This window comes from Oncorhynchus clarkii, chromosome 7 (assembly GCF_045791955.1).
Source record: "Oncorhynchus clarkii lewisi isolate Uvic-CL-2024 chromosome 7, UVic_Ocla_1.0, whole genome shotgun sequence".
In the NCBI taxonomy this organism is placed as follows: Eukaryota; Metazoa; Chordata; class Actinopteri; order Salmoniformes; family Salmonidae; genus Oncorhynchus; species Oncorhynchus clarkii.
The window spans coordinates 60162863-60179979 of record NC_092153.1 but is presented as its reverse complement, the minus strand read 5'-3'; the positions used below and the strand labels follow the sequence as shown (position 1 = coordinate 60179979).

The 17117-nt window shown below is 47.4% G+C and overlaps 1 protein-coding gene across 3 annotated transcripts in view; it reads left to right on the top strand.

Annotated features, from left to right (window-relative positions):
• Positions 1 to 17117, top strand: part of LOC139413576 (inositol 1,4,5-trisphosphate-gated calcium channel ITPR1-like) — a 167245-nt gene that overhangs the window by 139827 nt on the left and 10301 nt on the right. For all 3 annotated transcript variants that reach the window (XM_071161094.1, XM_071161093.1, XM_071161095.1), the window contains 6 exons: positions 2178 to 2353; positions 3261 to 3425; positions 4954 to 5143; positions 5545 to 5640; positions 7040 to 7173; positions 11302 to 11467. In XM_071161094.1, coding sequence (XP_071017195.1) covers positions 2178 to 2353; positions 3261 to 3425; positions 4954 to 5143; positions 5545 to 5640; positions 7040 to 7173; positions 11302 to 11467 — 927 coding nt within the window. The remainder of the gene's footprint in view (positions 1 to 2177; positions 2354 to 3260; positions 3426 to 4953; positions 5144 to 5544; positions 5641 to 7039; positions 7174 to 11301; positions 11468 to 17117) is intronic.

Sequence of the window (17117 nt, the reverse complement as noted above, 5' to 3'; positions counted from 1 at the left end):
TGCCTGCAGTAAGCCCCTGGTTTAGTGACTGGGGTCGGTTACAGAAGCAAGTTGTCATTTATTGCATTATTCTTATGTGGAAGTGGGGTGTGTAGGCTGACATGGTGGGGTGTGTAGGCTGACATGGTGGGGTGTGTAGGCTGACATGGTGGGGTGTGTAGGCTGACATGGTGGGGTGTGCAGGCTGACATATGGTGGGGTGTGCAGGTTGACATATGGTGGGGTGTGTAGGCTGACATGGAGGGGTGTGTAGGCTGACATGGTGGGGTGTGTAGGCTGACATGATGGGGTGTGTAGGCTGACATGGTGGGGTGTGTAGGCTGACATGATGGGGTGTGCAGGCTGACATGGTGGGGTGTGTAGGCTGACATGGTGGGGTGTGTAGGCTGACATGGTGGGGTGTGTAGGCTGACATGGTGGGGTGTGTAGGCTGACATGGAGGGGTGTGTAGGCTGACATGGTGGGGTGTGTAGGCTGACATGATGGGGTGTGCAGGCTGACATGATGGGGTGTGCAGGCTGACATGATGGGGTGTGCAGGCTGACATATGGTGGGGTGTGCAGGCTGACATATGGTGGGGTGTGTAGGCTGACATGGAGGGGTGTGTAGGCTGACATGGTGGGGTGTGTAGGCTGACATGATAGGCTGTGTAGGCTGACATGGTGGGGTGTGTAGGCAGACATGGTGGGGTGTGTAGGCTGTGCAGGCTGACATGGTGGGGTGTGTAGGCTGTGTAGGCTGACATGGTGGGGTGTGTAGGCAGACATGGTGGGGTGTGTAGGCTGTGCAGGCTGACATGGTGGGGTGTGTAGGCAGACATGGTGGGGTGTGTAGGCTGTGCAGGCTGACATGGTGGGGTGTGTAGGCTGTGCAGGCTGACATGGTGGGGTGTGTAGGCTGACATGGTGGGGTGTGTAGGCTGACATGGTGGGGTGTGTAGAATGACATGGTGGGCTGTGTAGGCTGACATGGTGGGCTGTGTAGGCTGACATGGTGGGCTGTGTAGGCTGACATGGTGGGGTGTGTAGGCTGACATGGTGGGGTGTGTAGGCTGACATGGTGGGCTGTGTAGGCTGACATGGTGGGGTGTGTAGGCTGACATGGTGGGCTGTGTAGAGTGACATGGTGGGCTGTGTAGGCTGACATGGTGGGCTGTGTAGGCTGTGCAGGCTGACATGGTGGGGAGTATAGGCTGTGTAGGCTGACATGGTAGGGTGTTTAGGCTGTGCAGGCTGACATGGTGGGGTGTGTAGGCTGACATGGTGGGGTGTGCAGGCTGACATGGTGGGGTGTGTAGGCTGTGCAGGCTGACATGGTGAGGTGTGTAGGCTGTGCAGGCTGACATGGTGGGGTGTGCAGGCTGACATGGTGGGGTGTGCAGGCTGACATGGTGGGGTGTGCATACTGACATGGTAGGGTGTGTAGGCTGACATGGTAGGGTGCGTAGGCTGACATGGAGGGGTGTGTAGGCAGACATGGTGGGGTGTGTAGGCTGACATGGTAGGGTGTGTAGGCTGACATGGTGGGGAGTGTAGGCTGACATGGTGGGGAGTGTAGGCTGACATAGTAGGGTGTGTAGGCAGACATGGCATGGTGGGGTGTGTAGGCTGACATGGTGGGCTGTGCAGGCTGACATGGTAGGGTGTGTAGGCTGACATGGTGGGGAGTATAGGCTGTGTAGGCTGACATGGTGGGGTGTGTAGGCTGACATGGTGGGGTGTGTAGGCAGACATGGTGGGGTGTGTAGGCTGTGCAGGCTGACATGGTGGGGTGTGTAGGCTGTGCAGGCTGACATGGTGGGTGTGCAGGCTGACATGGTGGGGTGTGCATACTGACATGGTGGGGTGTGTAGGCTGACATGGTGGGGAGTGTAGGCTGACATGGTGGGGAGTGTAGGCTGACATGGTGGGGTGTGTAGGCTAACATGGTGGGGAGTGTAGACTGACATGGTGGGGTGTGTAGGCTGACATGGTGGGGTGTGTAGGCTGACATGGTGGGGAGTGTAGGCTAACATGGTGGTGAGTGTAGGCTGACATGGTGGGGTGTGTAAGCTGACATGGTGGGGTGTGTAGACTGTGCAGGCTGACATGGAGGGGTGTGTAGGCTGACATGGTAGGGTGTGTAGGCTCTGCAGGCTGACATGGTGTGTAGGCTGACATTGTGTGTATCCTCCCTAGGTACCTTGGAGCCCCAGCTGTCTGCCCTGCTCTGGTTGGGTATGTTGGCATCGTTGGCTATCGTGGTGGCCATGCCCCAGCACCTTGGGGTTCGCACCCTCATCATTGCCACCATCCTCCGCCTCATCTTCTCTGTGGGCCTGGAGCCCACCCTCTTCTTGCTTGGAGCCTTTAACGTACGTCTTCTTTGGGAAACGTGTGTGTTTGACTATATTGTTGTCCGACACTAAATCTTAATTTCCATGTTCTCCAATGTCAATCCAGATGGCCTTGCTAGCTCTCAGTAGCCCCCCTCTCTCCTCATGCCCTCCTCACATCACATCCATCTGCACATGCCCACCCCTTTACGTACCCACTACCCACACACCCTGTCCCCATGTAGACCTCCCTCACGCCCCAGCCCATACCCACTCCAGTGCCCGCTCTGCCTATGGCGTAACCCCCTGGCCTGACTCCCTGGCTGGCCTGGCACGGCCTGAGTGTGTGGTCGGTCGGCTGTGAAATGCGTCACTAGACGCTGGAGGCTGACACCACCCTTGCAGCTGCCCAAAATTCCCTGGAACTGCCCCTTATACACGGCCTGCTGCCCTTTCCCCCTATGTCCTCGAATGGCCCCTTCTGCATTCCTCTCCTCCATCAGTCTCCCCGCCCTCCCTGTGGCTGGGGGATAGATAGCGATCCCACATCCATCTACTGAACCCCAGAACTACTACAACTCCTAATATACTGCCAAGAACAATCCACTGCTAGTCCATGAAATGCCTGTCCTGTAGGATCACGTTGTGTCCGATTGTCATCATGGAATGTCATGTAGTGAATGTCCTATGAAAATGTTCACATTTTATGCATAGAAAGACAACATATTATAGGCCTTGTTATAAGCACAAATTAGTGTTTTTCTGTCTTTAACAAGTTATACAGCATTATGGCTGGATACTTTAAGTTAAGCATTACCTCACAATCCATTATTGGTCAGGTCTCCCTTGTGAAAGAGGTCTTCTGACCTCAATGGAACTTCTTGGTTAAATAAAGGTTAGATCAAATAATAATGGTAATAAATATGAATGTCTTCTGTCCCTGCAGGTCTGTAATAAGATCATCTTCTTGATGAGTTTTGTGGGGAACAAAGGGACGTTCACACGGGGCTACAAGGCCATGATCCTGGACGTTGAGTTCCTCTACCACCTCATGTACCTCATCATCTGTAGCCTGGGGGTCTTTGTCCATGTCTTCTTCTACAGCCTACTGGTATATTTACATATATATTCTGTATGTTAATATATATTGCTGCTGGTGAACACACAGTCATACTTAATAGGAAGCTGTCTAGCAGTATAAGCTAATGTTGGTAGAAACCTCAATGGCCAAACTCTGGTTCAAAAGCCTTTGGTGTGGCTCCGAGCACAAACAGGGCATATTTAAGACAGACAGACACAGACAGACAGACACAGACAGACGGCGGCGCACAGACAGACGGCGGCGCACACACAGGCAGACGGCGGCGCACAGACAGACAGACGGAGTCACACACACAGACAGACGGCGGCGCACAGACAGACGGCGGCGCACACACAGACAGACGGAGGCGCACACACAGACAGACGGAGGCGCACACACAGGCAGACGGAGGCGCGCACACAGGCAGACGGAGGCGCGCAGACAGGCAGACGGAGGCGCACAGACAGGCAGACGGAGTCACACACACAGACAGACGGCGGCGCACAGACAGACGGCGGCGCACAGACAGACAGACGGAGTCACACAGACAGGCAGACGGCGGCGCACAGACAGACGGAGGCGCACAGACAGGCAGACGGCGGCGCACAGGCAGACGGAGGCGCACAGACAGACAGACGGCGGCGCACAGACAGACGGAGGCGCACAGACAGACAGACGGCGGCGCACAGACAGGCAGACGGAGGCGCACAGACAGGCAGACGGCGGCGCACAGACAGACAGGCGGCGGCGCACAGACAGACAGACGGTGGCGCACAGACAGAAAGACGGCGGCGCACAGACAGAAAGACGGCGGCGCACAGACAGGCAGACGGAGGCGCACAGACAGGCAGACGGAGGCGCACAGACAGACGGCGGCGCACAGACAGACGGAGTCATACACACAGACAGACGGAGTCACACACACAGACAGACGGCGGCGCACAGACAGACGGCGGCGCACAGACAGATGGAGGCGCACAGACAGGCAGACGGAGGCGCACAGACAGGCAGACGGAGGCGCACAGACAGGCAGACGGAGGCGCGCAGACGCAGGCACGCAGACGCAGGCACGCAGACGCAGGCACGCAGACGCAGGCACGCAGACGCAGGCAGACGCACACAGACGCAGGCAGAGACACACAGACGCAGGCAGACGCAGGCAGACGCAGGCAGACGCACACAGACGCACACAGACGCAGGCAGACGCAGGCAGACGCACGCAGACGCAGGCAGACGCACACAGACGCAGGCAGACGCACACAGACGCAGGCAGACGCACGCAGACGCAGGCAGACGCACGCAGACACACACAAACATACACACAGACACAGGCAGACACACACAGACACACATTCTCTTTTTGGACAAATATATCAATCCCCCCACACACACACACAAACCTTGTATTTCCAATCTAGACAAAAATACCTCTACAAAGGTCAGAAAAAAGTAGTCATTCCAAACAGAAAAAACAAGAAAATCCAAGAAAATCATTTTCTGTCTTCCATTATGTTTCTAAATTAGGTCTAGCTATAACTCTGTGTTGTCTCTCGTGCAGCTCTTTGACCTGGTGTACAGGGAGGAGACTCTACTGAACGTGATAAAGAGTGTGACCCGTAACGGTCGCTCCATCGTGCTGACAGCAGTGCTGGCCCTCATCCTGGTCTACCTGTTCTCCATCGTGGGGTACATCTTCTTCAAGGATGACTTCATCCTGGAGGTGGACCGCATCCCCAACACCACTCTGGGTGAGTAGGAGACCATAGAAATATTACTTCCTGCTTTACTGCTGTGAGGGAACTCAATATGGCGTAATTGATGAGAATTGGGATGCCCGTTAATTCTATGGAGACCAGGGATGTTTATTAGGCTGATCCCAGATCTGTTTTTGCCATCTTGCTAATTCCTCAACTCCAACAGAGTTGGTAAAACAGCACTTGGGCCAGGCTAGATGTTAATGATCTGTTAAGAGGAAATGATTTTTTCACGGCGTACTGAGTTACACAGTCACACAATAACCAACATCCCTCACACCCCGGCCTGCTATAATATATAGTACAGGGAACACAATACAATATTGTTATGTGGAGGTGTTGTTCTTCTGGTTGTCATTAGCACATGTTGCTAACTAACCTGATGTCCCTTGTAGAGAACGGGGTCAGAATGCCCAATAAGCTGGTGTCTGATGGGATGTGTCAGTCTGAGAGTGGAGAGAACAACTGCACCACAGAGCTTCAAGTGGATGGTACAGTACAATACTCCAGCAAACTATATAATAATATATGGCTTACTGCAAAAGTTTCTGTCAACCAAAATCATTTCTCAAAGGCCTTTTATCAGATTACAGCATGTGATCATTATTGTGTGTGTGTGTGTGTGAGACAAACTAAAGCAATGATTGGCTCTGATGCAGTTGTGGCGGACTCCTGTGTTTTCATGGAGGCTTGTCACCCATGATGAAACATAATATCCTGCATCGAGGACAACACTCCTCGGTATCAGACAAAGGCAGCTACAGCTTGTCCGATGCTCACCTTGAATTTAATTCCGCTGTTCTCGCTACATACATTCAGTCTGAAACTGCCATCCTAGAAGTCCTTAGTGTGACTTCAAAATGAAAGGCGTTGTACAAAACAAATTCATTAGCGATAGGTTAGATTCGTTAGAGACGATCCAATCAACGTTGATAGCGTCATCATGTATGCCGGCTCTGGCCCAACCCATTGGTTTCTGGGACCAATCAGAACAGTCAGAATGTGTTCATTCTAGAAATCATAGGGGAGGGGTGCAAATCCCGACTCATCATGAAAAAGAAACGTCAGTTGGCCGGAGCGATGTGGATGGGTATCCAGGCAGATCTACTGCAGCACTGGACTGGCCTGAGGCTGCAGGGGAAACATGCTGACCATTCTGTCTATCATTCCATGTGTCACAATGCTGCCATTGGCAAGGACATTCTCACCTTTATTGTTAAGGCTCGGTTGCCGGTTCTTCCAACAAAATATAATCTAGGACTGGTACCTGCCCGGCAAACCATGACCTGTTTTGAATGTTACACACTGCGTCAAATGTAATAGGGACTGTTGCACATTTACATACTAGACATGACCGCCTCATTCACCTGATAGCCAGTGAGGTGGGAAAGCACACATCCGTAAACACTCCTGTGTAAAAGGAAGTTGATGTGTTTTCCTGTGTACCGAATCTGCCAGATATTGTCGTTGTGGGGGAGGTTTTCATTTTGGAAGTGGGTTTCTCATTTGATTGTTATAGGAAGCAGGCTTTACTGACAAGTTTCTTAAATACCAGCCCCTCGTATCATGTTTTGGAGAGCCTTGGATATATGTGCAAGTTGTTGGCACTGATATTTGGCATTCTTGTCCACGTACATAGGCTTACTGTACGTGGCCTTCAGATTGCAGGCCTGTCTAAGACTAAAGCAAAGCAACCGGTGAGGTACTGCTCTGTTTCTGCCTTTATCAGCAGCCTCTCTGTGTGGAGAAGTGGCGTTTTGTTTCCTTAAGTGTCATTGTAACCAAGACCTTTGAAACGTTTGTATCCTTTGTGTAATGTGATTTGTGGATTCAAATTAATTATTTAAAATGTGTGTGTGCTTAACCCTCCTACCTGTCCCTCTCCCTCAGACTTGTTGGATGACATGGAGGATGGCAAGGAGCGTACATGTGACTCTCTGCTCATGTGTATCGTCACTGTGCTGAGCCACGGCCTGAGGAGTGGGGGGGGGGTGGGAGACGTCCTGAGAAAGCCCTCCAAAGAGGTAAGCACACAGACCAGACCCCCACCCAGCACACTCTGGAGAGAACAGAGCCTCTATTCACAAAGTGTCTCAGCGTAAGACTACTGATCTAGCGACAGTTCAACTTTTTAAATCATGAAGAAGAAGGACCTGATCCGAGACCAACACATACTTTGAGATTTTCTGAATACCTATCCAGACCCAGTTCTAATATAGAGTTCAGTATCATCTGTAGAGTTGAGATTTTGTTTATAGCAATACATATTTTCCTCAGAACCATTCTAGCTGTTTGGCCTCCTCCCTGTGTGGAACTTGGTACGGTCTGGAAATACACTATATATATATATATATATATATATATATATATATATATATATATATATATATATATATATATATATATATATATATATATATATATATATATATATATATATATATATAAGAGAATGTGGACACCCCTTCAAATTAGTGGATTTGTCCTCTACACCTGTTGTTGACAGGTGGATAAATCGAGCACACAGCCATGCAATCTCCATGGACAAACATTGGCAGTAGAATGGCCTTACTGAAAAGCTCAGTGACTTTCAATGTGGCACCGTCATAGGATGCCACCTTTCCAACAAGTCAGTTCCTCAAATGTTTGCCCTGCTAGAGCTGCCCCGGTCAACTGTAAGTGCTGTTATTGTGAAGTGTAAAGATCTAGGAGTGACAACGGCTCAGCCGCTAAGTGGTAGACCACACAAGCTCACAGAACGGGGGCGCCGAGTGATGAAGCAACACTCACTACCGAGTTCCAAACTGCCTCTGGAAGCAACGTCAGCACAATAACTGTTCATTGGATGCGGGTTTCTATGGCTGAGCAGACGCACACAAGACTAAGATGACCATGCCCAATGCCAAGCGTTGGCTGGAGTGGCGTTAAGCTCGTCGCAATTGGACTCTGGAGCAGTGTAAACGTGTTCTCTGGAGTGATGAATCACGCTTCACCATCTGGCAGTTCGACGGGCGAATCTGGGTTTAGCGGATTCCAGGAGAAAGCTACCTGTTCGAATGCAAAGTGGCAACTAAAATTTGGTGGAGGAGGAATAACAGTCTGGGGCTGTTTTTCATGGTCCGGGCTAGGCCCCTTAGTTCCAGTGAGGCGGCAGGTAGCCTAGTGGTTAGAGCGTTGGACTTGGAAAGGTTCCAAGATCGAATCCCAGAGCTGACAAAGTAAAAATCTGTGGTTCTGCCCCTGAACAAGACAGTTAACCCACTGTTCCTAGGCCGTCATTGATAATAAGAATTTGTTCTTAACTGACTTGCCTAGTTAAATAAAGGTCAAAAAATTAAATAATTAAAATAAATATTAACGCTACAGCATACAATGACATTCTAGACGATTCTGTGCTTCCAACTTTGTGGCAACAGTTTGAGGAAGGCCATTTTCTTGTTTCAGCATAACAATGCCCCCATGCACAAGCGAGGTCCATACAGAAATGCTTTGTCGAGATCAGTGTGGAAGAACTTGACTGACCTCAACTCCATCGAACACTTTTGAGATAAATTGGAACGCCGACTGCGAGCCAGGCCTAATCGTCAAACATCACTGCCTGACCTCACTAAAGCTCTTGTGGCTGACTGGAAGCAAGTCTCCACACCAATGCTCCATCATTTAGTGAAAATCCTTCCCAGAAGAGTGGAGGCTGTTATAGCAGCAAAGCCGGCACCAGCTCCATATTAATGCCCATGATTTTGGAATGAGATGTTCGACGAGCACGTGTCCACATACTTTTGGTAATGTAGTGTAGGTTTCCTCCGAACTCCGTCAGACCACAGATGATGACATAGAGCCTCATAGAGAAATGTCTACTCATGTCTTGAACCGGTACACAAACTGGGTACCTCCTAAGAAGGTCATTTGACCTGTAGCCTACATTTGATAATAATGGCAGTTAATTCTTTTTTTTACTTAAAAAAAAGAATAACTTTAACTAGAAACTTTTAAATATCAATCTTTATTTATACAGCACATTTCAGGCATGGAATGCAACTCAATGTGCTTTACATAGAAAAAACTAATAAAAAACTATGAAAATAAAAATAGAAAAATGTACTACACAACAAACATAACATAAAAAAACTAAAGAATGACACAAACTAAAGAACTAAAAAGGAAAAGCAAAGCTAAAAATAATCTCTTTTAAATATGTCCACAGTGTTCGCCCCTCAGGTTCTCTGGCAGGGGGCATAATAACTAAAGGCTGCCTCTCTCTCCATACCTCTTGGTCTTAGATAGTTAAAAGGTCAGTGCCAGAGGACCTGAGGGATCTACTGGATACATAACTTAAAAGCATGTCTGACATGTATTGGGGTGCACAATCATGGATTGATTTAAAAACCAATAGAATAATCTTAGAATGAATTCTAAAACTCACAGGCAGCCAATGCAGAGACCTTGAAACCGGTGTAATGTGTGCTCTCTGGTCTTGGTCAGTACCCGTGCTGCAGCATTCTGTATGTTTTGCAGTTGACCAATGGCTTTCTTGTGTAGACCAGACAGGAGAGCATTACAGTAGTCAAGCCTGCTTGTAATACAAGCATAGATGAATCTCTCTGTATCAGCCTGAGAGAGAAACGGTCGCACCTTGGCAATGCTCCAAATGTGGTCAAAAAAAGCAGTTTTGGTCACATTGTGTGATTCAAAATTTTGTTCATAATCTAAAATAACACCTAGGTTTTTTACCTGCTGTATTGCTTGTGAATTAAAATGTGCGGCTAGATTCTCTCTGCTTTGGCCCCAACAATAAATACTTTGGTCTTGTCTTGATTTAGCTGGAGGAAGTTGTGAGCCATCCAAGTATTTAAATCACTAATGCAGTCTAATAATTTATCCGTGGAGCTAAAATCCTCTGGTGACACAAAAATGTAAAGTTGCGTATCGTCTTCGTAGCAGTGAAAATCAATGCTGTGCGTTCTGATAACCCTCCCAAGGGGTAGCATACTGTATATAAACAGTTCCGGACACAAAATCAAACATTTGTGGAATGCCACGTGATATGTATTTTCTCAAAGGTTTGATTTTGGGTCCGGTACTGTTCAGTTTATGACACTCTTGACCGGTTAAATAGGTCCTAAACCAATTTAGAACTGGACCGGAGAGACCAACCCACTTCTCCAGTCTGTCCAGAAGGACATCATGGTCAACCGTGTCGAATGCAGCACTTAAATCTAAGAGTACAAGGACAGAGAGCTAAATATGTTCAGTGCAAAGCTTTTTAATCTTTGCCCACAAAGCTGTAAAATGCTTGTTAAGGTTAAAAAGAGGTGCTTGACGAGAGAAGAGCCTGTATACGGTGCCCGACATTTCAGCCTGTTTGCGTAACTGTTTCTTGTGGTCGTAACTGTGTGACATCTGGCCGCTTGCACCTGTGTTCTTATGTTTCAAATCAACACACGTGATTCAGGGCCGATTAGGCTAAGCCCCTGCTCATAACCAATGGCCCCTGTTCTGCCTTTATGTAAAAACCAGGGCCGTGTTCAATATAGTCACCAAATGGAAGGAACAGGGAGGGACTACCTGGACCTGTCCAATAAGAGACAGTCATTTCCACCTTTCATTGCAAAACATTTTCAGTTGTGTACCCAAATAAACAGGCCACGCTATCTCTCTGACCCAGGTCACGTCATCATATGTCAGCCCAGTATGATACTGGGCCCCACTTTCACTGTCTAGCATTTGGCTTTTTTCTGACCTTATTGTCAGTGTGTTATATGTTCTGTGTGTTATTTCTTTGTGTTACATGTGCTGTATGTTATTGTTTTAAATGTTATGTGTTTAATCCACAGGTGGGCAACTCCATCCTGAAGGGTCACAGTGTGTCCAGTCCACTAAATCAACTAATACTGCTTTACATTGATTTCATTTATTTGATTGGTTAAATAAGTTTATAGGTTGAGCTGTTAGTGGTGGGTTGGACCAAAAATCTGTTGGTCATCTTTGGTTTAGTCTGTACACCCCACACTTTGTCAATTTCTACTCAAAGTACCAACAATAATAGCTATAGTGTGGTACAGTACTGTATATGTTGTTACCTGGAGTTTATAATGCTTTATAATGTGTTATAACCACTCCTCTCCCTCCAATCCCCCTTTCTCTCTTTGTAGGAGCCTCTGTTTGCGGCCAGGGTGATCTACGACTTGCTCTTCTTCTTCATGGTCATCATCATCGTCCTCAACCTCATCTTCGGAGTCATCATCGACACCTTTGCAGACCTGAGGAGTGAGAAACAGAAGAAGGAAGAGGTCCTGAAGACCACCTGCTTCATATGTGGTGAGAAGACATAGCTGCCCTGTCTCTAGCCTGAAAAGAACAGAACTACTAGTCACAACTGGGGTAGCCATGTATTCTGAATAATTTGTTTTCAGTTGCTTAGTAGAAAACTGGCATATCAATGTAGGTTTGTTGTATTTTACAAGATATGGTTACATGGTATTTCATCTGGATGGGTGTCACCTCATGAGTAAGCGCAAGTCCTGAGTATGACAGGAGTATGCAGGTAATGCACACACACCCTCATGAGTAAGCACAAGTCCTTAGCTTGACCTTCTTCTATGAATGTTAGTTTACTGCTGTCCTTCCCTCTTTTCTCCCTGTACAGTATCTCTCTTTCCTCCCCTTTTCTCTAGAAGACTGAGTCATGGAGGCTTCCTGCCTGCCCAGCACTCCTTTCTTCTCTCTCAGCCAGTCAGGTTGTGGGCCCCAGTGAGCAGCAGATATATTAGTATTAGTCCAGGACCTGTACTCACATAGTAGGATCAGTTTTCCCTTTTAAATCATATTGAATAAGAGGTGGGGTGGGGGGGTCCTAGATTAGCACTCCTACCATTATACTTTTTTGAACAAGGCCCTGGTCTGTTGTCGGGTTAGGCTGTATGTCTGTGGAGGTGGTCTATGACTCACACACGTTACATAAAGCCTGATCGGGGGGGGGGGGCACGGCCCCGTCGTCATGGTTTCATGTGGGAACTGAGGCAAAGAGGAGATGGGAGCGAGATTAGAGGGATTGTCTCCCATCACAGAGAAAGAGATGGTTCTTCAAGCCACTGACTTTGTCTCCTCTCAGCCCCTCCTACAGTTAAAGTATTGCCTTTGTGCCTCTTCCAGTGCAATCAGAAAGTATTCAGACCCCTAGACTTTTTCCTCATTTAGTTATGTTACAGCCTTATTCTAAAATGTATAACATTTGTTTTTCATCAATCTACACACAATGCCTACATACAACACTTAATGTTTTTTTTATCAGTTCCTGTTAGTTTTTTTTATGTATTATTTCTTACATAGTTAGCCCAGAATATGTTAAGTGTTATTACATACACCCAGAAAGAACTACTGGATATGAGTGTGACGTCAACTTACAAAACATTACGACCAGGAATACGACTTTCCCGAAGCAGATCCTTTTTTCGGACCACCACCCAGGATATTGGATCTAATCCTAGAGGCCGACACAAAACAACGTCGCCGTAGGAGAGGTAGACAGCGGCCTCCTGGTCAGACTTCGAAGGCGTGCACACCACCCACCGCTTCCGAGCATATTACTCGTCAATGTCCAGTCTCTAGACAACAAGGTAAACGAAATTAGGGCAAGGGTTGCCTTCCAGAGAGACATCAGAGATTGTAACATTCTCTGTTTCACCGAAACATGGCTCACTCTGGATATGTTGTCGGAGTCGGTACAGTCACCTGGTTGATTCATGCATCATGCCGACAGAAACAAACATCTCTCTGGTAAGAAGGCGGGCAGGGGTGTATGCTTCATGATTAACAGCTCATTGCGTAATCATAACAACATACAGGAGGAACTCAAGTAATTTTGTTCACCTGACCTAGAATTATATACAATCTAAAGCTGACCACATTATCTCCCAAGAGAATCCTCTTCGATTATAGTCACAGCCGTGTACAGTTGTGGCCAAAAGTTTTAATTTCCACAAGGTTTGCTGCTTCAGTGTATTTTAGATATTTTTGTCAAATGTTACAATGGAATACTGAAGTATAATTACAAGTGTCAAAGGCTTTTATTGACAATTACATGAAGTTGATGCAAAGAGTCGAAAAGCAGTGTTGACCCTTCTTTTCCAAGACCTCTGCAATCTACCCTGGCATGCTGTCAATTAACTTCTGAGACAGATCCTGACTGATGCAGTCCATTCTTGCATAATCAATGCTTGGAGTTTGTCAGAATTTGTGGGTTTTTGTTTGTCCACCCGCCTCTTGAGGGTTGACCACAAGTTCTCAATGGGATTAAAGTCTGGGGAGTTTCCTGGCCATGGACCCAAAATATTGATGTGTTGTTCCCCAAGCCACTTAGTTATCACTTTTGCCTTATGGCAAGGTGCTCCATCATGCTGGAAAAGGCATTGTTCGTCACCAAACTGTTCCTGGATGGGTGGGAGAAGTTGCTCTCGGGAGATGTGTTGGTACCATTCTTTATTCATGGCTGTGTTTTGGCAAAATTGTGAGTGAGCCCACTCCCTTGGCTGAGAAGCAACCCCACACATGAATGGTCTCAGGATGCTTTACTGTTGGCATGACACAGGACTGATGGTAGCGCTCACTTTGTCCGGACAAGCTTTTTTTTGGATGCCCCAAACAATCGGAAAGAGGATTCATCAGAGAAAATGACTTTATCGCAGTCCAATCCCTGTACCTTTTGCAGAATATCAGTTTGTCCCTGATGTTTTTTCCTGGAGAGATGTGGCATCTTTGCTGCCCTTCTTGACACCAGGCCATCCTCCAAAAGTCTTTGCCTCACTGTGCGTGCAGATTCTCTCACACCTGCCTGCTGCCATTCCTGAGCAAGCTCTGTACTGGTGGTGCCCCGATCCCGGAGACGGAGACGGTCCTGGCGCTTGCTGGACTTTCTTGGGCGCCATGAAGCCTTCTTCACAACAATTGAACTGCGCTCTTTGAAGTTCTTGATGATCTGATAAATGGTTGATTTAGGTGCAATCTTACTGGCAGCAATATCCTTGCCTGTGGAGTCCTTTTTGGGCAAAGCAATGATGACGGCATGTGTTTCCTTGCAGGTAACCATGTTTGACAGAGGAAGAACAATGATTCCAAGCACTACACTCCTTTTGAAGCTTTGTCTGTTATTCGAACTCAATCAGCATGACAGAGTGATCTCCAGCCTTGTCCTCGTCAACACTCACACCTGTGTTAACGAGAGAATCACTGACATGATGTCAGCTGGTCCTTTTGTGTCAGGGCTGAAATGCAGTAGAAATGTTTTTTGGGGATTCAGTTCATTTGCATGGCAAAGCGGTATTTTGCAATTAATTGCAATTCATCTGATCACTCTTCATAACATTCTGGAGTATATGCAAATTGCCATCATACAAACTGAGGCAGCAGACTTTGGAAATTAATATTTGTGTCATTTTTTGGGCCAAATTTTGGCCACGTCTGTATATCCCCCCCATGCACATACCTTGATGGCCCTCAAGGAACTTCACTGGACTCTATGTAAACTGGAAACCATATATCCCGAGGCTGCATTCATTGTGTAGCTGGGGATTTTTAACAAAGTTAATTTCAGAACAAGGCCACCTATATTCTACCAGCACATTGACTGTAGCACCCACGCGGGCTATACACTGGACCACTGCTACTCTAGCTTCCGCGATGCATACAAGGCCCTCCCTTTGGCAAATCCGACCACAACTCTATCTTGCTCCTACCGTCCCATAGGCAGAAACTCAAACAGGATGTACCCATAACTAAAACCATTCAATGCTGGTCTGACCAATCGGAATCCACGCTTCAGGATTGTTTTGATCACGTGGACTGGGAAATGTTCCGGGAAGGCTCAGAAAATAACATTGATTTATCAAAATCAAATCAAATGTATTTATATAGCCCTTCGTACATCAGCTGATATCTCAAAGTGCTGTACAGAAACCCAGCCTAAAACCCCAAACAGCAAGCAATGCAGGTGTAGAAGCACGGTGGCTAGGAAAAACTCCCTAGAAAGGCCAAAACCTAGGAAGAAACCTAGAGAGGAACCAGGCTATGTGGGGTGGCCAGTCCTCTTCTGGCTGTGCCGGGTGGAGATTATAACAGAACATGGCCAAGATGTTCAAATGTTCATAAATGACCAGCATGGTCAAATAATAATAATCACAGGCAGAACAGTTGAAACTGGAGCAGCAGCACGGCCAGGTGGACTGGGGACAGCAAGGAGTCATCAGGTAGTCCTGAGGCATGGTCCTAGGGCTCAGGTCCTCCGAGAGAGAGAAAGAAAGAGAGAGAATTAGAGAGGGCATACTTAAATTCACACAGGACAACGGATAGGACAGGAGAAGTACTCCAGATATAACAAACTGACCCTAGCCCCCCGACACAAACTACTGCAGCATAAATACTGGAGGCTGAGACAGGAGGGGTCAGGAAACACTGTGGCCCCATCCGAGGACACCCCCGGACAGGGCCAAACAGGAAGGATATAACCCCACCCTCTTCAACCACCAACTTACCATCCTGAGACAAGGCCGAGTATAGCCCACAAAGATCTCCGCCACGGCACAAACCAAGGGGGGGCGCCAACCCAGACAGGAAGACCACATCAGTGACTCAACCCACTCAAGTGACGCACCCCTCCCAGGGACGGTATGAAAGATCCCTAGTAAGCCAGTGACTCTGTAATAGGGTTAGAGGCAGAGAATCCCAGTGGAAAGAGAGGAACCGGCCAGGCAGAGACAGCAAGGGCGGTTCGTTGCTCCAGAGCCTTTCCGTTCACCTTCCCACATTTATACGCTGATTCGATGAGTGAGTTTATAAGGAAGTGCCTTGGAGATGTTGTACCCACTGTGACTGACTATGAAAACCTACCCTAACCAGAAACCATGGATAGATGGCGGCATTCGCGCAAAACTGAAAGCGCGAACCACCGCATTCAACCATGGAAAGATGTCGGGGGAATATGGCCAAAAATAAACAGTGTAGATATTCTCTCTGCAACGCAATCAAATAAGTAAAATGTCGGTATAGGGACAAAGTGAAGTCGACTTTTCAACGGCTCAGACACGAGACGTATGTGGCAGGCCACATCGACGGGACAGCAGTGGAGAAGGTGGAAAGTTTAAAGTTCCTGGGCGTACACATCACGGACAACCTGAAATGGTCCACCCACAGTAGTGGAGGCTGAAGAAATTTGGCTTGTCACCAAAACCCTTATAATTTTACAGATGCACAATTGAGAGCATCCTGTCAGACTGTATCACCACCTGATGCGGCAACTGCACCGCAAGGTTCTCCAGGGGGTAGTCTGCACAACGCATCACCAGGAGCAAACTACCTGCTCTCCAGAACACCTACAGCAGCCGATGTCACAAGAAGGCCAAAAAAATCCTCAAGGACAACAACCAACCGAGCCACGGCCTGTTAACCCCACTACAATCCAGAAGGCGAGGTCAGTACAGGTGCATTAAAGCTGGGACCGAGAGACTGAAAAACAGCTTCTGTCTCAAGGACATCAGACTGTTAAACAGCCATCACTAACACAGAGGCTGCTGCCTACATACAGACTCAAATCATTAGCTACTTCAATAAATTGATCATTAGTCACTTTAAATAATGGCACTTTAATAATGTTTACATATCTTACATTATTCATCTAATATGTATATACTGTGTTTTATACCATCTATTGCATCTTGCCTATTGCATCTTGCCATCGCTCATCCATATATTTATATGTAAATATTCTTATTCCATCCCTTTACATTTCAAATCAAATGGTATTAGTCACATGCACTGAAACAACACGTGTAGACCTTACAGTGAAATGCTTACTTACGAGCCCCTAACCAACAATGCCGTTTTTAAAAAATGGATAGGAATAAGAAATAAAGTAAAAAGTAATTAAAGGAGCAGCAGCAAAATAACAATAGTGAGACAGACTATATACAGAGGGGGC